This window comes from Lichenostomus cassidix, chromosome 29, assembly GCF_008360975.1.
Source record: "Lichenostomus cassidix isolate B80296 chromosome 29, HeHo_3.0, whole genome shotgun sequence".
In the NCBI taxonomy this organism is placed as follows: domain Eukaryota; kingdom Metazoa; phylum Chordata; class Aves; order Passeriformes; family Meliphagidae; genus Lichenostomus; species Lichenostomus cassidix.
Window position 1 is genome coordinate 303,377 of NC_139509.1, and position 22,695 is coordinate 326,071.

The window sequence follows — 22,695 nt, forward strand, 5'->3', positions numbered from 1 at the left end:
CACCCCTCCCCCCCAGGCTGCATTTGTGGCTATTTTTACAAAAATTCCCCCAAAAAAGCTGTATTTGGGATAAAAGTGCCCTTTGTGGGGCCGCTGTTGGGGTTGGCGTTGGTTGGGTAAACTTTGACTCCTCCGGGAATCCTGGGGATCCCAAAAAAAAAAATTTGGGATTGACGGCGGCAGCAGACAGTGAGCGCCTTGTGCTGCTCGGGCTGAGCCCCAAAAACTGGCAAAATTACCCAAAAACTGGGAAAATGACCCAAAACCTGGGAATGGTGCCCCAAAACCTGGGAATGGTGCCCCAAAACCTGGGCTACATCCCATAAAATTCAGGGAAAATGCCCCAAAATCCAGGAAGTCCAGCCCAGATTCAGGGTTGGGGACCCCAGAATTCAGATCTTCCCCTCCAAAACCCCAATTTTAGGTCATTTTGGGGTCATTTGGGGTCATTTTTAACCCTAAATCCACCCGGGTCAGGTCTGCCCCCCCAACCCCCAGTTTTGGGGCAGTTTTGGGTAATTTTTAATCCCAAAACCATCCAGGGCAGGGCTGCGAGAGATGCCCCTCCCAAAACCCCTTTTTTAGGGTAATTTTGGGGTTTTTGGGTCATTTTCCCCCCAAACCCCAAAGTCTGCACACTCCATGAGGCTCCTGATCCTAATTGCTCCTAACGACCCCATTAATCCCCCACAGCTCTGAGCCCTCATTAAACCCCGTGGCCCTGCTGCGCTTTCTCTGCTCTTTTCCCCCCAAAAAAATCCCCAAAAAATCCCCCAAAAATGCCCCCCAAAAAAACCCAACACCCCCCCAAAAATCCCTTCCAAAAAAATCCCAAAAAAACCCAAAAACCGCCCCAAAAATCTCTGCTCCCTCCCCGAACCCAATCTCCCTTCAAACCCTGGGACCCTCAGCCCAACCCCCATGAAAAAATCCCTTTTAGGGTTTTTTTTTTTAGGATTTTTGGTGTTTTTTGGGGTTTTTTTTTCCTTTTAATGGATTTATTTAATTTTTTTTGGGGATTTTTCCGGTTTTGGGACACAGGGGCTGCTTTGTCCCTCTCTGGGGGCTCTGGCTCTGTGCCACCCCAAATAGGGATTTTTGGGATGGGGGATGGGATTCACCATCAAAGGATCCTAAATCCACTTTTTTTCGTCTTTTCCTCACTCCAGCCAGGGAAAAAAAAAAAAAAGAACTTTAAGGGTTTGGAGCTGCAGGAAAATGCTGAATTTCAGGCATTTAGGGGAGAAAACCCCTGAAACTTGGGGGAACCCAAAAAATTAAAGGGTGAGGAGATTCCCCAGACTCAGAACAACCCCAGGAGGTAAAATCCCCAAATTCCAGGAGGAAAATCAGCTTTGGGAATGGGAAAATCCCCCCAGAAACAGTAATTAAAAAACATTTTGGGGTTGTGGGGTGGCTTCTTCCCATCAGCCTAAAAAAAAGGGGAGATTTCACCCAAATTCCCACAGTTTATATATATATATGTATATATATATGTATATATATTAAAAAATAGAGAAAATAGATTAAAAATACCACAAAAATCAACAAAAATATTAAAAACACCAAAATATAAGCAATTATAATTCACATAATAATATATAATAATATTAATGAAAAATAAAAATAAATGGATAAAACTAATTAAAAATCTAAATAAAATAAAGCCCTAAAAAATAAAAACCCCAATAAATAGATTAAAAATAATTTAAAAAATCAAAATAAATAAAAAAAAAACCACCAAAAAATCACCAAAAAATTAACAAAAATACACAAAAACATTCTTAAAACCCCGAAAAATAGATTAAAAAACTCAAGATAATTCGAAATAACTCCAAATAAATCCAAAGAAACCCCCAAAAAATTCCCAAATCCCCAGCAGAGCCAGAGCTCCCCCCGCGCTCTCAAAGCTCCCTTTGTGCAGCTCCACCTTGCCCAAAAAATCGCCTTTTCATCCCAAAAAATGGGAGGAGGGAAAGGAGGAGGAGGAGGAGGAGGAAGAGGCCGCCAGGGGGGAAGGAGTTTTGACCTCATCCCACAAAAATTCCCAGGTTTTTCCCCACTCTGGGCCTCTTCCCACCTTTGCAGAGGGAAAAGGGACAAAAGGGGCTCTGTGCGAGAGGAACCCCGGAAAGTGGGGAAAAAAAGGGGATTTTGGGGATTTTAACCACTGGGAAAGGAGGGGAGGGAGAAATCCTGACTGGGAAATCAGGAGTTTAGGGCAGGATTTGGGATGTTGGGGTTTTGTGGGGATTTGGGAGAGTTGGGGAAGTGGGGAGGGAAAGGGGGAAAATAGGGAAAAACTGGAGTCAAAAAGGGGCTGAAATGGGATAAAATGGGGTAAAATGAGGTAAAAGTGGGGCAAAAATGAGGCAAAATTTTGGGCAGAAATGGAGTAAAAATGGGACAAAATTAGGGCAAAATTGGAATAAATATGGGGGGAAATGGGGCAGAAATTGGGCTGAAATCGGGGAAAATGATGCAAAATGGGGCAAATATGGGATAAAAAGGGGCAGAAATGGGGGAAAATGGGGGAAAGATGGAGAAAAATTAGGACAAAAATTGGGCAAAACTGGAGTAAAAATGGGGCAGAAATGAGGGAATAATGGGGGAAATGGAGCAAAAATGGGACAAAAATGTGGAAATTTGGGAAAATTTGCAACAGAGTGGAGACATGCAGGTGGCACTGGTGGCACTGGTGGCACTGGTGGCAGAGGTGGCTCTGGTGGCTCTGGTGGCACAGGTGGCACCGGTGACAGTGACACTGACAGAGTCAAGGCTCCTCCATTCCTGTCCCCCCAAATCCCATCCCCTGAGGCCTCCCTGAGCCTGGGAATTGGGAATGGATGTGGGGTTGGGATCTGGTCATCCCAGTTTGGGGTCAAAAATCCCAGTTTGGGGCCCTTGTGGAGCTCCCAGTCGCTCTGGACTGTTTTGGGGGAAATTCAAGAGATTTTTAGGAATTTTTCCCCCGGAGAGGACAGAAGCTTTGGATTTTTCCCAAATCCTCCTTTTCCAGCGGAAAGCAGCGCCGCAGCCAAGGCCTGGCCTTGATCCCGATCCCAATCCTGATCCTAATCCCAGACCCAGCTGCGCCGAGGGCTCTTCCACCTGCTGGGGGCGGGACCCCAAAATGCCTCAAATCAGCCCCAAAATCAGCCCCAAATCAGCCCCAAATTGCCCCCAAAACCCCTCAAATCCCCCTAAATTCCCCTCAAACTGAGGATCCCCTGGGGGGCGATGGGGACACCCGGGGCCCTTTGGGGTCCCCAAAATCCCTTAAAATCCCTAAAAACGCCTCCCATTCCCCCCGGTTTTGGGGAGGGGGCTGTCCCGGGCCTGCCCCGGTGTGGGGAGGGGTCTGCGCTGGGTTCGGGGCTCGGGGGTCTCCCCGTGTCTGCTCCAGCCTGACCCCACAATTCCCGCCGGGAATTCTCTGGGAATGGGGACGCCGAGGAGTGGGGGAGGGGCGAAGGGGCCCGGAGGGGGGAGGGGATTGGGGGAGGGGGGGAGAGACCCCCGTGGGAACGAGGGGAGGTCCAGAATCCCCGGGATGGGTTTGGGGTGGGGAGGAATCTCATCCCGATATTCCACATCCCCTGGGAACTTTGGGATGTGATGGAGGGGAGGAGAATGGGATTGGGAATGGGATTGGGAATGGGATGGGATGGGATGGGGAGGGGAATGGGGTGGGATGGGCAGAATGGGGTGGGATAGGGTGGGAAATAGGGTGGAGTGGGGTGGAATGGGGTAGGGCAGGATGGGATGGGATGGGATGGGATGGGATGGGATGGGATGGGATGGGATGGGATGGGATGGGATGGGATGGGATGAGTGGGGTGGGGTGGGAAATAGAATGGGGCGGGGTGGGCAGTGGGGCGGGATGCTCTCCGCCGCCCCCTCCCGCACCCCAAACCCGCACCCCAGACCCCCATTCCCCACAGCCGCCGGGCCGCGCCGGGGAGGGTCCGGGGGAGGGTCGGGGGTCCCGTGTCGCGGGGGAGAGCTCGGGGGAGGTGCGGGGGAGGTCCCGGGGGTCCGGGGGGGCAGGGGGAGGTCCCGGGGGTCCCGCCGGCCCCGGAGGAGGCGCGGGGGTTGGGCCGGCTCGGGTTACAGCTCGGGGGGCGGCGGGGCGGCACTTAAACCGGAGCGGCGCGGCGAGCGGGCACTGCCGGCCCCGGGCGCGATCGGGGCGCAGCCATGGCCGAAGGTCGCTCGGACCCCGCCGGACAGCGCCGGCTGCCCGCTGCCCCCTGCCCGCTGCCCCCCGCCGCCCCCCGGCCGCCGCTCCTGCTCCTCCTCCTCCTCCTCCTCGCCGCCGCCGCCGCCGCGCAGGACAGAGACCTCCGTGAGTGACCGGGGAGGGGACGGGAGGGGACAGAGCGGGACAGAGCGGGGGGACAGAGCGGGGACACCGGGGGACAGCGTGGGACGGCGAGGGGACAGCGGGGGACAGAGCGGGACGGACAGGGAAAGTGTCGGAGTGGCGGGAGGGACAGCCCGGAGTGTGGGGACAGCAGGGGACAGCTGCTGGACGGGGGGGACACTGAGGGACATCGGGGGACACCGTGGGAGACTGGGGAGGGGACAGAGAGGGGACAGAGAGAGCACAGAGCGCCGTGAGGGGGGAGGAGTTTTGGGGCATCGCCGGGGGGGGACAGGACACGTTGAGGGAAAGTTGGAGGAGAGGGGGGGACAGCGCGGGGACAGCGCGGGGACAGCGCGGGGACAGCGCAGAGTGAGGGGGGGACAGAGCGGGGACTGAGGGGGGACAGCGAGGGGACAGAGCGGGGACAGCGAGGAACAATGGGGACAGCGGGGAGGAGGAGGGGACGGGGGATGGGGAACACGGGGGGACGGCGAGAGAGCGGCGACAGCGCGGGGACAGCAGGGACAGCGGGGGATGGACGGAGAAAGCGTCAGCGGGGGGGACAGCCCGGAGTGTGAGGACAGCGTGGGGACAGCGGGGAAAGTGTCAGGGAAGTGTGGGACAACCTTGGTGGCGCGGGGGGGCAGTGGGGGACAGGGAGGGACAGTGAGGGACACGGGGGGACAGCACGAGGAGAACTGGGGACAGCGGGAAGTGGAGTGGAACGGGGAGGGACAGCGCGGGGGACACTCGGGGACAGCGGGGGGACAGCGAGGGGCCAAAGTGGGACAGGGAGGCCCAGCTAGGGACACTGGGGGATGGCACAGGGGGGCTGGGGGACACCGCAGGGACAGTTTGGGATCCAGGGCTGTGGCGTGGATGCGGTTTGGGGACAGTGGAGACAGCGAGGGACGGGCGGGGAGCACAGGTGGGACATGGGGACAGCAGGTGACAGTGAGGAGACAGCAGGGGTGTGGCAGATCAGCTGGGGCAGGAACACCGTGGGACAGCCTGGGGACAGCCTGGGGACAGCAGGGTCCCTTCGGGGTCACAGGGTCCCGCTGGGGACAGGGGGCCACCCCTGGGGTTTGTCCTGGGGACACCGGGGGACAACCCGAGGACACAAGGGAGCTCCTCAAGAGCCCTGGGGACACCTTGAGTCCCTGGGGGACATTCTGGGGTCCCTGGGGACACCTGGGGACCTCGGTGTGTAGCCTGGGGACACCTGGGGACACCTGGGGACACCTGGGGACACCTGGGGACACCTGCGTGCCTCGGGGTACCTCCAGGAGCACTCGGACACCTCTGGGTCACCCGTGAGCTCAGATTGGGGACATCTGTCCCCCTTGTCCTCGAGCTCTTGGGGACAGCAGTGCCACCAGTGCCGCGGGGACCTCGGGGACAGGGTGGGTACCCAGGGGAGGGGAGGGGAGGTGACCCTGCTGGGGGCTGAGTCCCCTCGGCTGGGATGGCTCCGAGCGGGGCTGGCAGTGCCACCACCCCCTGCTGGCAGTGCCACCAACCCCTGCTGGTAGTGCCACCACCTGCTGCTGGCTGTGCCACCACCCGCTGCTGGCTGTCCCCGCGCTGTCCCCCTCACCGCGCGGTCCAGGCCCCTTTGGGGTCCCCTTCCTCCTCCTCCTCCTCGAGCTCGGAGCGGGGCTGGCAGTGCCACCAAACTGCTGGCAGTGCCACCACCCCCTCCCTGGAGTGCCACCACCCAGCAGCGCTCCTGGCCGTCCCCGCGCTGTCCCCTCAGCCGAGGCTGGCAGCTTTCTGCAGGACGGGCACGGCTGGCAGTGCCACCTACCCTGTCCCCGCGCTGTCCCCGCAGCCGAGGCTGGCAGCTGGCAGTGCCACCCGCACTGTCCCCGCGCTGTCCCCTCGTGTCCCGCATGTCCCCGCGCTGTCCCCGCAGCCGAGGCCGGCAGCTGCCGGCAGGACGGGCACCGCTGGCAGTGCCACCGTCGCTGTCCCCACGGTCCCCGCGCTGTCCCCGCGCTGTCGCCTCGCGCCCCGCATGTCCCCACGGTCCCCGCGCTGTCCCCGCAGCCGAGGCTGGCAGCTGCCTGCAGGACGGGCAGCGCTACAGCGACAAGGACGTGTGGAAGCCCGAGCCGTGCCGGATCTGCGTGTGCGACACGGGGACAGTGCTGTGCGACGACATCATCTGCGAGGAGCTGCGCGACTGCCCGAGCCCCGAGATCCCCTTCGGAGAGTGCTGCCCCATCTGCCCCGCCGAGCCCGGCGGTGCGAATTTATTTATTTCATCTCTAATTGCACCGCGAATAAATAAATTTCCCGCGCATGGGCGGCGCCATCCATGCGGGACGAGGGAAAAGGCAACTTCGCCCCGAAAAACGGGGAAATCACCCCAAAAATCCTCCCTAGGGAGAAAAAAATAATCGGGTTTTTACCCCCTGCTGGAGGTTGGGGTGAGAATGTGGAGGTTTTGGGGTTTTGGGTGAAAAGATAGGGGAAGGAGGGAGGAGTTTTCACCCCGCAGAAGGGGTTTGGTGCTTCAGCATCCCGAAATTGTGGGAATTCAGCCCAGAATGAAGGAAACCCCTCGGAGAGAGAGCTCCGACCTCCGGAAATCGTGGGAATTCACTGCAAAACGAAGGGAATTCCTGAGAATTCCCCCCAAACCTCCAAACCCCCAAAAGTTGCCTTTTTTTAACCCTTCCGGCCCCCGCCGGGGGTTGCGAAGGGTTAGGAACTCCAAAAAGCCTCGGAGTGACCCCAAAATCGCCCCCTGCCCGCCGCGCCCGCTTTGGGGAGCCCCCAGTGCCCCCCAGTTTGGCCCCACAGCCCCCCGGAGTCGCCTCGTGTCACCCTCTGACCCCAAACCGACCCCAAAACTGATTCTCTTCCTTTTTCTCTTTTTTGGGGTTTCCTACAGGGCAGCCCGGCCCCAAGGTGAGCGGAATTTGGGGTTTTGGGGTTTCTGGAGCTTCATCCTTGTGGGGAGGAATTTTGGGGCTATTTTGGGGTCTCCGGGCTCATCCTTTGGGGGGCTTTGGGGTAATTTCGGGGCGGATTTGGGGTAATTTCGGGTCGATTTGGGGTAATTTCGGGTCGATTTTGTGCTCTCCGCCCTCACCCTCTTCCCTTCCCCCGCAGGGACAAAAAGGCGAACCAGGCGACATCAAAGATGTGAGTGGGGGGCGGGCGGGTGACACCCCGAAATGGGTCTGGGGGCTTTGGGGTCCCCCAGGCCTCAATGTCACCCCAATTGTGTCCCCGCAGGTCGTAGGACCCCGAGGACCTCCAGGGCCGCAGGTGCGAAGGGACAGCGCTGGAATTCGGGGGGAGGGGAGGGTCTGGGTGGTGGGGGAGGGGCGAGGAGGGGCGGGGATTGCTGACCCCTCCCCCACCTGCCCCTCCCCCCCAGGGCCCCGCAGGTGAGCAGGGACAGCGAGGGGACCGCGGCGAGAAGGGCGAGAAGGTGAGAGAGACCCCCGGAAATCCCAAAAATCCCCCCAAAAATCCCCTAAATCCCCTGTGACCTCTCCAAAAACCGCCTTGTGAACCCCCAACCCCCCTGACCTTCCCCCAAATCCCGTGTAATCCCCCAGACCCCAAAATCCCCCTGTGACCCCCAATCCCCTGTAGTCCCCCTGAAACCCCAAACCCCCTGCGATCCCCTAAAACCCCCTGTAATCCCCCCGAAACCCCTCCAAAAATCCCCTTCTGACCCCCAAAGCCCCCTGACCCCCCCTTTCTCGCCCCCAGGGCGCCCCCGGCCCGCGGGGCAGGGATGGAGAGCCAGGGACCCCCGGGAACCCAGGACCCCCCGGACCCCCCGGACCGCCGGGACCCCCCGGCCTGGGGGGGGTGAGTGCTGGGGGGCTGCGGGGGTTGGGGGGTTTTGAGGGGTTGAGGGGAGTTTTGGGGGGTTGGGAGGAGTTTGAGGGGAATTGGTGGGGCTTTGATAAGAGCTGGGGGGCTTGAGGGAGGTTTGGAGTGCAATTAGTGGGGTTTGGAGTGGAATTTGGGGGGCTAGGAGGGGAATTTGGGGCGCTAGGAGGGGAATTTGGGGGCTTAGGAGGGGAATTAGAGGAGGCTGCGGGGATTTGGGGTTCTGTGGGGTATTTTTGGGGTCTCGGGGCGCTGACCCCGCTCCCCCCGCAGAACTTCGCGGCGCAGATGGCAGGAGGGTTCGACGAGAAGGCAGGAGGAGCTCAGATGGGAGTCATGCAGGGACCCATGGTGACGTCACCCCAAAATCCCCAAAAATCCCCCCAAACCTCACCCAAACCCCCCCTCACCCCTCCAAACCGCCCCCACTGCTGACCCCTCCCCAGTCTGGGGTCTCCCCCCGCTCTGGGGGTGTCACCCCCACTGTCCCCGCCCCCTGAGTGACACCTGTGTCCCCCCAGGGCCCCATGGGACCCCGCGGCCCCCCAGGCCCCTCCGGCTCTCCCGTGAGTATCAAACCCCCCAAAGCCCCTCCCCGAATTTGGGGTCTCTGGTGCCACCCCGTGATGTCCCCTCGTGTCCCCACAGGGTCCCCAAGGATTCCAAGGCAACCCCGGCGAGCCTGGCGAGCCTGGAGCAGCTGTGAGTGTCCTCGATGTCCCCAAAAGTGTCACCTGCCACCCCCCCGGTGTCAACTGCCACCCCCGTGCCCCTCACTGTCCCCTCTCTGTCCCCTTTAGGGTCCGATGGGTCCCCGGGGACCTCCAGGACCTCCCGGCAAACCTGGTGACGACGTGAGTGACATTGGGGACATCGTGGGGACATCCTGGTGCCATCCTGCCGCGGTGGCAGCGGCCAGAGCCGGGCTGGGAACAGGGACAAGGTGACATTTTCGTGTCCCCAACCCCTCTGAAATGTCATTTATTGTCCCGCAGGGTGAGACAGGCAAACCTGGGAAATCGGGCGAGAGAGGTCCCCCCGGGCCCCAGGTGAGTTTGGGGGATTTGGAGGTTTTTGGGGTTTTTTTGGGGTCTCCAGGGTGCGGAGCTGCCCTGCCCTGGCAGAACTTCGCGGCGAATCCCGGTGACAAAGCTGCAGTGACAAAGCTGAGGTGACAAACTGCGGTGACAAAGCTGAGGTGACAAAGCTGAGGTGACAAAGCTTTTTCCCCTCAGGGCGCTCGCGGCTTCCCCGGGACCCCAGGGCTGCCTGGAGTCAAAGGCCACCGGGTGAGTGCTGTCCCCTCCGTGTCCCCTCGCTGTCCCCCGGGGTGGCACTGTCACTGTCACTGTCACACGCCGTGTCCCCTCCCTGTCCCCAGGGCTATCCCGGACTGGACGGAGCCAAGGGAGAGGCAGGAGCTCCTGGAGCCAAGGTGAGCAGGGGGTGACGTCCTTGGGCTTGGGGACAATTCCTGGGGCTGGGGACATCCCTGGCTCTGGTGACGGTCCCGGTGACCCCAGGGCACTGTCCCTGTCCCTGTCCCTCCCTCACGGCTGTCCCTCTGTCCCCGCAGGGCGAGTCAGGCTCCCCGGGCGAGAATGGCTCCCCTGGGCCCATGGTGAGTGCGAGGGAAACTGAGGCACGGCCTGGGGAGAGCCCAGCGCCCCCCGAGGTCACCCTGTGTCCGCGGCTGTGACACCCTGGGACACCTCTGTCCCCTCTGTCCCCAGGGTCCCCGCGGGCTGCCCGGAGAGCGAGGAAGGCCTGGACCCTCGGGCGCGGCGGTGAGTGCGGCGACACCTGCGGTGGCACCTGCGGGTGGGCGGGGACATGGCATCTCCCGCGGGGACACTCCCTGACTGTCCCTGTCCCTCTCTGGGGACACCCTTTGTCACTGTCCCCCTCCCTGGGGACACCCCTGACTGTCCGGTTGTCCCCGCAGGGCGCCAGAGGCAATGATGGCCTCCCCGGCCCGGCCGGACCGCCGGTAAGTGACCCCCGGACACTCTGTGTCACCCCTCGGACACTCTGTGTCACCCCCCGGACACCGTGTCACCCCCGAGGGGACAGCAGGCTCCCGCCGTGTCCCTCACGCTCCTCCCCCGTGTCCCCAGGGTCCTGTCGGCCCCGCCGGAGCTCCAGGATTCCCCGGCGCGCCTGGCTCCAAGGTGAGGGACAGCGACAGGCCCGGCGTCACCCCCGATGTCACCCCGGCGGGGACAGGACGCTCCCGATGTCACCCCGGCGGTGACAGGACGCTCCCGATGTCCCCCTGACCGCCCGTGTCCCCCCAGGGTGAAGCAGGTCCCACTGGCGCGAGGGGACCCGAGGGTGCCCAGGGACCCCGAGGAGAGTCAGGGACCCCCGGCTCGCCCGGCCCGGCCGGAGCCCCCGTGAGTGACCTGCCACTGTCACCTCTCCCCGGTGGCTTTGCCCCCCCGCGGTGTCCCCGAGCCCGGAGCGGCAGTGACAAAGCCGCAGGCGGGGAAACTGAGGCACGGAGCTGACGGTGCTGCTTTTAGGGGAACCCCGGGACTGATGGCATCCCCGGAGCGAAGGGATCGGCGGTGAGCGGCGACAGCGCGGGGACAGCGATGGGACACAGGGGACAGCGATGGGGACAGCATGGGGACCCAGGGGACAGGGGGGACAGCATGGGGACAGCATGGGGACAGCATGGGGACACAGATAGGGACAGCGATGGAGACAGGGATGGGGATGGGGACAGGGTGGGGATAGAGGGGACAGGGGTGTGGTTAGGGATAGGGACAGGGACAGGGTGGGGACAGGGATGCGAACGGGGTGAGGATGGGAACAAGGACAGGGACTGGGATGGGGTCTCCCAGTGAGCCCCTGGGACTGGGAGGGGACTGGGACGGGGACACTGGAGACGGTGGGAGGGTGAGTGGGACACGAGGACACTAGGGGGACACTGGGGACAATGGGTGGACACTGGGGACAGTGGGAGGGTGAGTGGGACACTGGGGACACTGTGGGCCATGGTGACCCGGCCGCCGCTGACCCCGCGGTGTCCCCAGGGCGCCCCTGGCATCGCGGGAGCTCCAGGATTCCCAGGACCCCGAGGGCCTCCAGGACCCCAGGGAGCCACCGGGCCGCTGGGACCGAAGGGACAGACGGTGAGACCCCCGGGGACCCCCGGGGACAGCGACACTGCCACACGACACGGCCACGCCCCCTGACCGCGCCCCGACCGCGCCCTGCCACGCCCTGGGCAGCACCGCCCACTCCGGGCTGGCCCCGCCCCTTCTGTCATAGGCCACGCCCCCTGCACACCTTCCCCCTTTGGGTGTCCCCAAAGTCACTCTGGGGTCACCCTGGGTCACCCTGGGTCACCGAGGGTCACCCTGACCCCAAATGGGGGATGAGGACGGGGTGGGAGTGCGATGGGATGGGATGGAATGGGGACAGGGATGGGAACATGGCCGGGCTGGGATGGACTGGGGACACTGGGGACACTGGGGACACTGGGGACACTGGGGACACTGGGGACACAGTGCCACTGTCGCTGTCCCTAGGGCGAGCCTGGCATCGCAGGATTCAAGGGCGAGCAAGGACCCAAAGGAGAGACGGTGAGTGTGGGGTGAGGAGGAACCCCAGAGACCCCCAGAGATCCCCAGAGCTCCCCCGGCCGGGGCTGACTGACCATCAGCCCCACTGACCCTCAGTGACCATCGAGGGTCCATCCCTGACCCCTCACTGCCCACCCCGCTGTCCCTCCCCTCTCCGGCCCCATTCCCACCCACGCTCTGCCCCTAACGAGGCCCCTCGAGGCTCTGCGCCCCCCTTGGGGACACCGCGGGACAATAGGGGACAGCAGGGGACAATGGCCGCAGTGTTCCCAGGGCCATTTCCCCCTCGCCTCATTACCTCCCCTCAATGGTGTCCCGCGGGCTCTGGCGCCGTGGGGGCTGCGGCTGTGGGGTTTCTGTGGGGTTGGGATTTGGGGGGGCTGGGGGGGCTGGGATTGGGGGTTTATGGGATATTTATGGAATATTTATGGGACATTTATGGGATATTTATGGGATTTGGCCTGGGGGGTGAGGGGGGCTGCGATCTGTGGGGTTTTTATGGGATTTGTTCTTGGGGGATCAGGGGGGACCTGAGGGCTGTGATTGATGGGATACTTATGGGATACTTATGGGATATTTATGGGGTATTTGTGAGGTTTGTCCTGGGGGATCCTCTGACCCCTTTTCCTCCTCCCCCTCAGGGCCCCGCAGGTCCCCAGGGTGCTCCTGGCCCTGCTGGGGAGGAAGGGAAGAGAGGAGCCCGAGGAGAGCCCGGAGCTGCCGGACCTTTGGGGCCACCTGGAGAGAGGGTCTGCATCCAGCTCGGCCCCAAAACCCACCCTGGATCCTAAAAATCCACCCTGGAACCCAGAAATCCTCCCTGGACCACAAAACCAGACACCAAAAAACTGACCATGCTCCCAAAAACTGACCCCAACCCCAAAAACTGACCATGAAACACTGATCCCAATCCCAAAAGACCTCTCCCAACCCCAAAAAAACCTCCCCTTGACCCCAAATATCCTCTTCTGACCCCAAAACATGACCCAAAGCATTTCCCCAGACCCCAAAATTCCTCCCCAGACTCCAGAAAACGATGCCAACCCTAAACCTCCACTGACCCCAAAACCTTCTCTTCCCCACAGGGTGCTCCTGGCAATCGTGGCTTCCCCGGGCAGGACGGGCTGGCAGGGCCCAAGGTGGGACATGGGGACAGTGGGGTGTCCAGGGGGTGACATCCCCCAGAGCTCCCAGAACCCCAAACTGACCCCACACTGACCCTAAATCCCTTCTAGGGTGCCCCAGGTGAACGCGGCCCCGCAGGCCTGGCTGGTCCCAAAGGAGCCACTGGAGACCCTGGGAGACCTGGAGAGCCTGGATTGCCTGGGGCCAGGGTGAGAGACCCCAAATCCACCCCAAATCCACCCCAAATCCACCCCAAATCCACCCTGAATCCACTCTGAATCCACCCTGAATGGGGATGGGGCTGGGGGGTGGAGGGGAGGGGGTTTGGGGTGGTTGAGGTGGTTTTGGGGTTGGTTATGGGGGTTTTGGGATTGGGGGAAGTTTTTTGGGATCAGGGGAGGTTTGGGGTCTTTGGTGGGATCAGCACTGCTCTTTGGGGTCACAGGGTCAGCCCGACCCTCGCCACCCCCCCGCGATGTCCCCAATCCTTTTTGTCCCCTCAGGGTCTCACCGGCCGCCCTGGAGATGCTGGACCCCAAGGCAAAGTTGGCCCTACAGTGAGTGATGCCCCTTTTGGGGTCATTTGGTGCTGTTTGGGGTCGTTTTGTGCTGTCTGGGGTTGTTGGGGTGGCTCCTGACCCCGCTGTCCCCACAGGGAGCCCCCGGCGAGGATGGACGCCCAGGACCTCCTGGCCCTCAGGGAGCTCGGGGTCAGCCTGGCGTTATGGGGTTCCCTGGTCCCAAAGGGGCCAACGTGAGTACAGAGCTTTTCCCCTAAACAAACCCCCAGAAAATTCCCCCTGGGGCTTCTTCCCACATCCCAAACCACCAAATCCTCTTTTTTAGGGTGAGCCTGGCAAAGCTGGGGAAAAAGGACTTCCCGGAGCACCAGGGCTGAGGGTGAGGCTTCCTGACCCCAAAAAACCCCAAAAGAATCCCATTTTGGGGCTCAGAACCCCCGAGGGGGAAACTGAGGCACGGGGAAAGGGGGTTTTATGGGATTTGGGCTCAGTGGGGTTTCTGTTCTCATAGGGACTTCCCGGCAAGGATGGAGAGACAGGAGCTGCTGGACCCCCTGGACCTGCTGTGAGTGGGGCGGGGTGGGGATTGAACCCCAAAACCCTCAATAAATCCCACAGATAAATCCCCCAAATCCCACACCCCTGTGCTGCTGCGGCTTGTGGGTTTTGGGATTCCCAGAATCCAGGGGTGGAGGAAGCCTGAAATCCCAAATGTTTTGGGGTCTCTCCTGCAGGGCCCTGCGGGGGAGAGGGGAGAGCAAGGAGCTCCCGGGCCGTCCGGCTTCCAGGTGAGACAGGGAACGGGGATTTGGGATTTGGGATTTGGGTTATTTGGCGTTTGGGGTGGGGGTGATGCCTGTGGGTTTGGGGTCTCTCTGTCCCCATCCTCACCTGTCCCTGTCCCCCCCAGGGTCTGCCAGGCCCCCCCGGCCCCCCCGGCGAGAGCGGCAAACCCGGAGATCAGGTGAGACCCCCGGGAGACACCCCTGTCCCCTGGGGTGTGACCCCCCTGTCCCCTCGGGGGGCCAAGTTGGGGTCAGAACCCCAAATCCCCCAAACCTGACCCCAAAATGTTTTCCCATCCCACAGGGAGTTCCTGGAGAAGCTGGAGCCCCCGGGCTGGTGGGGCCCAGGGTGAGTGTCCCCTGTCCCCTGTCCCCACCTTGGGGACCTCTCCACCCCAAAGGGGACTCTGGGGCTTCCCAGAGTGTCCCCATGTCCCCCTGACGTGTCCCCTCGTGTCCCCAGGGCGAGCGTGGCTTCCCCGGCGAGCGCGGCTCTCCCGGGGCTCAGGGTCTGCAGGGACCCCGCGGCCTCCCCGGGACCCCCGGCACGGACGGACCCAAGGTGGGTGAGGTGCCACAGGGGACACCGGGGGGCTCGGTGCCACCAGCGCGGTGACACCCCGGCAATGTCCCCCTGTTCCCGTGGATGACACCCCGGTGACGTCCCTTTGCCTGGGGGTGACACCTCGGCGATGTCCCCCTGTCCGGTTTCAGGGCGCCACTGGCCCTGCCGGGGGTGACACCGGGGGTGGCTCGGTGCCACCAGGGGGGTGACACCCCGCTAATGTCCCCTGTCGGTTCCAGGGCGCCACCGGCCCCGCTGGTCCCAATGGCGCGCAGGGCCCGCCGGGGCTGCAGGGGATGCCCGGGGAGCGCGGAGCCGCCGGGATCGCCGGACCCAAGGGCGACAGGGTGAGTGACACGGGTGACACGGCTGCGGGTGGCAAGGGGGTGACACCGGGGCCACCAGGGCTGGGCTCACGGTGGCCTCGTCCTGCCCGCAGGGTGACGTCGGAGAGAAAGGACCCGAGGGAGCTCCCGGCAAGGACGGAGCGCGCGTGAGTGCGACAGGGACGGGACAGGGACGGGACAGGGACACTGGGGTGGCCGGAGAGAGACATTCGGGGTGGCCAAAGAGGGACATCGTGCTAGCCTCGTCCTCACGGTGGCCAGTCAAGGATGCTCTTGGTGGCTGTCCAGGGACACACCTAGTGGCCACTCACGGACACTCCCGGTGGCCTCACCCTGTCCCCTCTCTCCCCAGGGTCTCACAGGTCCCATCGGCCCCCCCGGCCCCGCTGGCCCCAACGGCGAGAAGGTGAGAGTTGGGGTGGCCCTGAGCTGATCCCACCCGGGACAGGTGCCACCCTTGTCCCGGGACAGGTCCCGTACCGATCCCACAGGGACAGCTCCTGTCCTTGTCCCCGACAATTCCGCCTTTTCCTTTTCCAGGGCGAGTCAGGCCCTCCCGGCCCGTCCGGAGCCGCCGGTGCCCGCGGTGCCCCCGTAAGTGCCACCTGTGCCATCCCCGGTGCCACCTGTGCCACCCCCGGTGCCACCTGTCCCTGTCCTTGTCCCTGTCCCACCCCGGCGCCATTCCCGGTGCCGCCGCTGCCTTTTCCCTCCCCATTCCCTCGTTTTTCCCGCAGGGTGAGCGCGGAGAGCCCGGAGCTCCTGGCCCTGCCGGATTCGCTGGACCCCCGGTGAGTTCCCAGTGCACCCAGTCCGTCCCAGTCCATCCCAGTTTGGCTCTGGCCGCTGACCGTGGCTGTGTCCGCAGGGCGCCGATGGCCAGCCGGGCTCCAAGGGCGAGCAGGGAGAGCCTGGACAGAAAGGTGACGCTGGAGCTCCTGGACCGCAGGGACCCTCGGGGGCACCTGGACCACAGGTGGGTGTGGGGAGAGACCCGAAAAACCGGGAATCAGCCCCAAAAACCCGGAATGAGACCCAAAAGCCAGGAATGAGCCCTGGGGGACCCCATCCCGGGAATTTTGGGAATTGTCGGGCAGGTGCTGCTCCAGCCCCACCCCGGCATTCCTGGCTGGTGTTTTCCTGACGTTTTTCTGGTGTTTTCTGCTCTCCCCAGGGTCCCACCGGAGTCACTGGCCCCAAGGGAGCCCGAGGGGCTCAGGGCCCCCCTGTGAGTATGGGGGGTGGGAATGGGGGACGGGGAAGGGATGGGGAGGGGATGGGGAGGGGATGGGGAGGGGATGGGGAGGGGCAGGGTGTGACCCCCTCCTCTCTCTGTTCCCAGGGAGCCACAGGATTCCCTGGAGCCGCCGGACGGGTTGGACCCCCTGGCCCCAATGTGAGTGGGGGGAACTGGGGGGAACTGGGGGGAACTGGGATCGCTGGGGGGAACTGGGATCGCTGGGGGGCATTGGGATCACTGGGAAGCTTTGGGGTCCCTCGGGACAATTGGGATCAACCGGGATTGCTCTGGGTGCAGCTGGGAACACTTGGGAAACTCTGGGATCATTTGGGAAGCTCTGCGATCACTGGGGACAGTTGGGATCTGGCGGGATCATTTGGGATGATTTGGGATCGCTTTGGAGCTGGACAGATGCCACTCCCACGATGTCTCCAAACCCGGCTGTCACCACCCCATAAGAAGCGCAATTCCCGGAGCTCTCCAGCAGTCCCAGGACCAAGATCGGGACTTGGGAACTCCTGTGACCCCAAATCTCCCCGCAGGGTAACCCAGGCCCCCCCGGGCCCCCCGGCTCGGCGGGCAAGGATGGCCCCAAAGGCGCTCGGGGCGACGCAGGACCCCCCGGCCGGGCAGGAGACCCCGGGCTGCAGGGACCCGCGGGACCCCCGGGGGAGAAGGGAGAGCCCGGCGAGGATGGACCTGCGGTACTTATTTGGGGTTATTTATTTGGGGTTGTTTGGGGTTTGCGGGCCCTCAGAGCCCTTTGGGGTCCCCCATGGGGACGGACACCCCTCCGTGCCCGCTGTGACCCCCGTGTGTCCCGCAGGGCCCGGATGGCCCCCCTGGTCCCCAGGGGCTGGCAGGACAGCGCGGCATTGTGGGGCTGCCGGGACAGCGCGGAGAGAGAGGATTCCCGGGGCTGCCGGGACCCTCGGTGAGTGACATCCCAAAAAAACCCCAAAACCCTTCAAATCTGGGGATTTTCCCCAAAAGGAGCCGCCGCCTCACTCACGGGGGATTTTTCCGATTTTTTTAGGGAGAACCTGGCAAACAGGGAGCGCCCGGCTCGGCTGGAGATCGGGGTCCTCCTGGGCCTGTGGGACCCCCGGGGCTGACAGGACCTGCCGGAGAACCAGGCCGGGAGGTGAGGAAATCCCGGAAAATCGGGAACGTTCAGGGTTTCCCGGGCTGATCCCATGGGGGATCCCTGAGGTTGATCCTGGAAGTCCTAGTGCAGTTTTGCTGGGAATGAGCTGGGAATCCCAGGAGGAAAAACTGGGAATGAACTGGGAGTTCCAGGATTTTGGTTGGGAAAAGGGGTTTTTCGCCCATCTCAAAGGGAAAGTTCTGGAATTCCTCTCCCCTTTTCCCAGGGAAATCCTGGCGCTGATGGACCGCCGGGCAGGGATGGGGCAGCCGGAGTGAAGGTGAGATTATCCCGGATTTATCCCGTTAATTCCCAGAACTCCCAACCCCTTTCCCTTGCCCGGCATCTCTCCGGGTCCCATCCCGGAATTCCCGGGATTCCCAGAGTTCCCGTTATTCCCGTGCCCCGTTCCGTGTTCCCAGGGCGATCGCGGTGAGACAGGACCGGTGGGAGCTCCCGGTGCTCCCGGCGCCCCCGGAGCTCCTGGGCCTGTGGGACCCACGGGAAAACAGGGAGACAGGGGAGAGACGGTGAGTGCGGCTGCCGAATCCCAAATCCCACACCCCAAATCCACCCCAAATCCCGTTCCCGCTGTTCCTGACCGCTCCTCTCTCCCCGCAGGGCGCCCAAGGCCCCATGGGTCCCTCCGGTCCTGCTGGCGCTCGGGGGATGCCGGTGAGTGATTCCCGCATCTCCATCCCGCAATTCTCGGGTCGGGATCCGCACATCTCCATCCCGGAATTCCCGGAATTCCCGGTCGGGATGCACATCCCCATCCCGACCCGGCCCCGATTCCCGTTGCAGGGACCCCAAGGACCCCGCGGGGACAAAGGAGAGACAGGAGAGGCTGGAGAGCGTGGCCTGAAGGGACACCGCGGCTTCACCGGGCTGCAGGGGCTGCCTGGACCCCCCGTGAGTATGGGATTGGGATCCCGAAATCCCTGAGATCCCGAAATCCCAAAGCTGGAGCTGTGACCTCTCCCCTCCCCTCCTCCCCAGGGTCCCTCTGGAGACCAAGGCGCTGCAGGCCCCGCAGGACCCTCCGGCCCCAGGGTGAGCCCCGCAATTTTGGGGGGAAAAGGGGCACCTTTGGGTCCCCCCGGTCCCTCTGGGCCTGGGGGGAATTTTCCTTGGAATTTTGGAAGGAAAAGGAGGCACCCCTGGGTCAGTGCCGTGCCCGGGGTTGGCAGCCCCATCCCTGCCCTGTCCTGACCCTTCTGTTTGGGGTTTTTTGGGGTGTTTAGGGTCCCCCCGGCCCCGTTGGCCCCTCCGGCAAGGACGGCTCCAATGGCATGCCTGGACCCATCGGCCCTCCCGGACCCCGCGGGAGGAGCGGCGAGCCCGGCCCGGCGGTGAGAAACGGGAATGGGGACGGGAACGGGAACGGGAATGGGGACGGGAACGGGAATGGGAACGGGAATGGGGACGGGAACGGGAATGGGAATGGGAATGGGAACGGGAATGGGAATGGGAATGGGAATGGGGACGGGAACGGGAATGGGGACGGGAACGGGAATGGGAATGGGAATGGGAACGGGAATGGGAATGGGAATGGGAATGGGGACGGGAACGGGAACGGGAATGGGGACGGGAACGGGAATGGGAATGGGAATGGGAACGGGAACGGGAACGGGAACGGGAATGGGAATGGGAATGGGAGAACGGCAGGGGAGGGGGTCTGGGGTAACAGGGGGACCCAGGGGGGCAGAGAGATCCAGGGAATCCCAGAAAACAAGGGGATCCAGAAGAACAAAGGGATCCAGCAGGGCGGGGGGATTCTGCAGAGAAGGAGGATCCTGCAGGAGAGGGAGATCCAGGAGGACAGAAGGACCAAGAGATCTAGCAGGACAAAGGGACCCAGGAGAACAAAGGGATCCAGAAGGAGAAGGACATCCACCAGGGGAGAGGATAAGGGTTAGGATTATGGGCAGGAGGATCCAGGACAGAGGGATCCAGCGGGGAGAGGATTAGGGTTAGGATTAGGGGCAGGAGGATGCAGCTCGGTCTCACCCGTCCCTCCCGCAGGGTCCCCCCGGTAACCCCGGCCCCCCCGGCCCCCCCGGGCCCCCCGGCACCGGCATCGACATGTCTGCGTTCGCGGGGCTGGGGCAGCCCGAGAAGGGCCCTGACCCCATCCGCTACATGCGCGCCGACGAGGCTGCGCCGGGGCTGCGGCCGCACGACGCCGAGGTGGACGCCACGCTCAAGGCCCTCAACAGCCGCATCGAGAGCATCCGCAGCCCCGAGGGATCCCGCAAGAACCCTGCCAGGACCTGCCGCGACATCAAACTCTGCCACCCCGAGTGGAAGAGCGGTGAGAGCCACACGGCCGGCCTGGTGTCCATGGCTGTGTCCATCCTGGTGTCCATCCCTGTGTCCATCTGTCCATCCCTACCTCCATCTCATGTCCATCCTCCACCCCTGTGTCCATCCCTTCCTCCTCCACCCCTCCACCCCCACCTGTCCACCAATCCCACACTGACCTCCCTTTCCCCCACCCCTCCTGGTCACTCACTCGGTGCTCTCCGGCCACAGGCGACTACTGGATTGACCCCAACCAGGGCTGCACCCTGGACGCCATCAAGGTCTTCTGCAATATGGACACTGGAGAGACGTGTGTGTATCCCAGCCCCGGCAGCATCCCCAGGAAGAACTGGTGGAGCAGCAAAGCCAAGGAGAAGAAGCACGTCTGGTTCGCTGAGACCATCAATGGTGGCTTCCATGTGGGTGTCCTGCTGGGCTGGGCTGGGGTGGAGCTGGAGGAGTGGAGCTCCTCGGGGTGGGATTGGAGGTGCTTGGATCAGATATTGGCTGCTCTTGAGGGTTTTATGGAGATCTTGGAGTGATGTCCTTCCCTCTGGGCAGACAAACTCTACAAATCCCCAAAAAAACCCCAAAAAACACCTCCCTTGTCCCTTGCAGTTCAGCTACGGCGCTGAGGAGCTGCCGCCCAACACGGCCAACATCCAGATGACCTTCCTGCGGCTGCTGTCCACCGAGGGCTCGCAGAACGTCACCTACCACTGCCGCAACAGCGTGGCTTACCTGGAGCAGGCGACGGGCAGCCTGCGCAAGGCGCTGCTCCTGCAGGGCTCCAACGACGTGGAGATCCGCGCCGAGGGCAACAGCCGCTTCACCTACAGCGTGCTGGAGGACGGCTGCACGGTGCGTGGGAATCCTGGCAGGAAGCCCTGGGAGGATCCAGAAATCCTGGAGGGATCTGTAAATCCTGGGAGGATCTGTAAATCCTGGAGGGATCTGTAAATCCTGGAAGGATCTGTAAATCCTAGTAGAATCCATAAGTCCTGGCAGGAATCATAAGCTCTGCTAGGATCTGTAAGTCCAGATAAGACCCATAAACCCTGGTAGAATCCATGATCCTGGCAGGATTCATAAATTGTGGTGTTGAGGATTTTGGAGGTCAGCGAGGGCAACCTAAGGGCCAAAACAGCCTCATCACAGAGTGTCACCTGCAGGGTTGGGGTGCTGCAGGGACAGTGGCTCCAAACCCCATTTTCCATGTTTTTCCCTCAGATACACGGCAGGAAGTGAGGCCCTTTTGATGAATTTGGGTTCAGATTGATATTAGGAAGACACTAGAGGACTAAATAACCCCATTTTCCAATGTTTTTCCCCCAGAAACACACCGGGAAGTGGGGCAAGACCGTCATCGAGTATCGCTCGCAGAAGACCTCCCGCCTGCCCATCGTGGACATCGCGCCTATGGACATTGGGGGCCCCGAGCAGGAGTTTGGGGTCGACCTCGGCCCAGTCTGCTTCTTGTAAAAACCGAAAAACAGGATTTTGTTCGCTTGGTGTGGTTGGTTGTTGTTGGTTGTCGTGGTTTTTGTTGTTTTTTTGTTTTGTTGTTTTTTTTAAAGCCTGATCCCAACAAAAAAAAAAGAGAAAATCCCATCAAAACCCCAAAAGGAGCTGAGAAGTTCTGCACTGAAGGGCTGCGAAAAAAGCCTCGCCGAGCCCCAAATCAGGGAGCAACCACCTCATCCCAACACCAAAATCAAGGAAAAACCCATAATATTTATTTATTCTCTTCCTGGAAGGCCTGTTTTTGAGGTCAGGTGGAGGTGGGAAAGGCGGCGATTCCCTTTTTTCCCAGAAAAAGAAATGGGATTTCACCAATCCAGCTACGACAAATCCCTTCCCCATCCCAAATTTCCCAGCAGGAAGTGTTCATGTATAATATGAGTTCAAAAACACACACAAAAAAATCAAATGGTGCTATTCTTGTAAAACAAGTCTGTATTTTTTAACATCAGTTGGTATAAAATGAAAAAAAAAAATTAAAAAAAAATAACCAAACTTTTGGTGGAAAGTAAAAGTTGAGTTGGGTCTTTTGTTTCTTTTATTTTTGGGGTGTGTTTGTGGTGATTACAGTATTTCCTCCTCCTTTCAGCCATCATAGAACTGTTTAGGTGGGAAAAAATCCTTTTTAAATCCTCAGTTTGGGTTAAATCTCCAACTTTTTTGGGTCACACTGCTCCAAACTAAGAGGAGAAAAATCCTTGTGTCACCACTGGCTGTCACCTCCTTTCCGTGGAATTAATCTCATTTTTTACCTGCAAAAATCTCAATTTTGGGCTGTTTTGCAGCACTGGGAGACTCCATGGTCCTCACCTCTTGCTGTGCCATAAAAAATCCCCCGTGGAAATTCCTCTCCTCGCCAGGTTGTTAATTAAGAGGGAAAAAGCTCCAAAATTGGATTTTTTTTAATGATCTTGAAGAAAATCAGCTCAGTGACCCCGAAGAGCCCCAAACCTGGTTGAATTTTACACCCAGGCAGCTCCTGAGGGAGGAATTCCTGAGTTTCATCCCAATTTTTGGGGTCAAAACTCCTCCTTTTGCCTCTGTGGATGGCAAAACTTCACTCCATGAAATTCAAATTTTTAAAGATAAAAAAAACTTTAAAAATAAATTTTTTGGTTTTAAAACTTGAATTTTGAGTTTGAAACTCTCCCAGCTTTGAGCACAGCATCTGCCAAACGTGGCAGAGCACCTGAGGATCCTTCCCAAGCATTGGCAGGGGAAATTAATTAAGGAGGATTTTGGGGGATTAACAAGGATTTTCCACCTGAAAATTCCCTTTAAAAGGCTCCCTTAATGAGGAGAGCTCTGCACAAAGGA

General features: G+C 61.0%; 1 protein-coding gene and 1 long non-coding RNA gene across 2 annotated transcripts; one reads left to right on the plus strand and one right to left on the minus strand.

Annotated features, from left to right (window-relative positions):
* The first annotated feature begins 4,180 nt into the window (after positions 1–4,180).
* On the plus strand, positions 4,181–21,787 carry COL2A1 (collagen type II alpha 1 chain). The gene is made up of 54 exons (XM_085041095.1): positions 4,181–4,348; positions 6,422–6,619; positions 7,272–7,288; positions 7,493–7,525; positions 7,619–7,651; positions 7,764–7,817; positions 8,105–8,206; positions 8,504–8,581; positions 8,752–8,796; positions 8,879–8,932; positions 9,031–9,084; positions 9,226–9,279; positions 9,466–9,519; positions 9,612–9,665; positions 9,807–9,851; positions 9,964–10,017; positions 10,176–10,220; positions 10,348–10,401; positions 10,528–10,626; positions 10,756–10,800; positions 11,272–11,370; positions 11,770–11,823; positions 12,465–12,572; positions 12,909–12,962; positions 13,059–13,157; positions 13,452–13,505; positions 13,604–13,702; positions 13,795–13,848; positions 13,981–14,034; positions 14,204–14,257; positions 14,380–14,433; positions 14,559–14,603; positions 14,718–14,816; positions 15,059–15,166; positions 15,259–15,312; positions 15,519–15,572; positions 15,707–15,760; positions 15,904–15,957; positions 16,035–16,142; positions 16,341–16,394; positions 16,509–16,562; positions 16,949–17,110; positions 17,233–17,340; positions 17,443–17,550; positions 17,780–17,833; positions 17,976–18,083; positions 18,175–18,228; positions 18,358–18,465; positions 18,553–18,606; positions 18,798–18,905; positions 19,579–19,867; positions 20,089–20,276; positions 20,476–20,718; positions 21,193–21,787. Exons 1-54 carry the CDS (start codon positions 4,201–4,203, stop codon positions 21,337–21,339), a joined length of 4,518 nt encoding a protein of 1,505 aa, XP_084897221.1. The 5' UTR covers positions 4,181–4,200; the 3' UTR covers positions 21,340–21,787.
* On the minus strand, positions 17,330–21,198 carry LOC146425753 (uncharacterized). Its single transcript, XR_014846339.1, has 3 exons — positions 20,599–21,198; positions 20,069–20,410; positions 17,330–18,042 (listed from the first exon to the last, which is right to left on the minus strand). It is a non-coding gene; the product is annotated as an uncharacterized LOC146425753 (long non-coding RNA).
* Positions 21,788–22,695: the final 908 nt, after the last annotated feature.

What these genes read in the sequence shown, in the direction of transcription:
- COL2A1 (XM_085041095.1), top strand. Translation starts at nt 4,201, where the DNA reads ATGGCCGAAGGTCGCTCGGACCCCGCCGGACAGCGCCGGCTGCCCGCT. An exon ending in CTGGAGTCAAAGGCCACCGG is followed by an intron (nt 9,520 to 9,611) that starts GTGAGTGCTGTC and finishes CCCTGTCCCCAG; the next exon opens with GGCTATCCCGGACTGGACGG. An exon ending in CCATCAATGGTGGCTTCCAT is followed by an intron (nt 20,277 to 20,475) that starts GTGGGTGTCCTG and finishes TGTCCCTTGCAG; the next exon opens with TTCAGCTACGGCGCTGAGGA.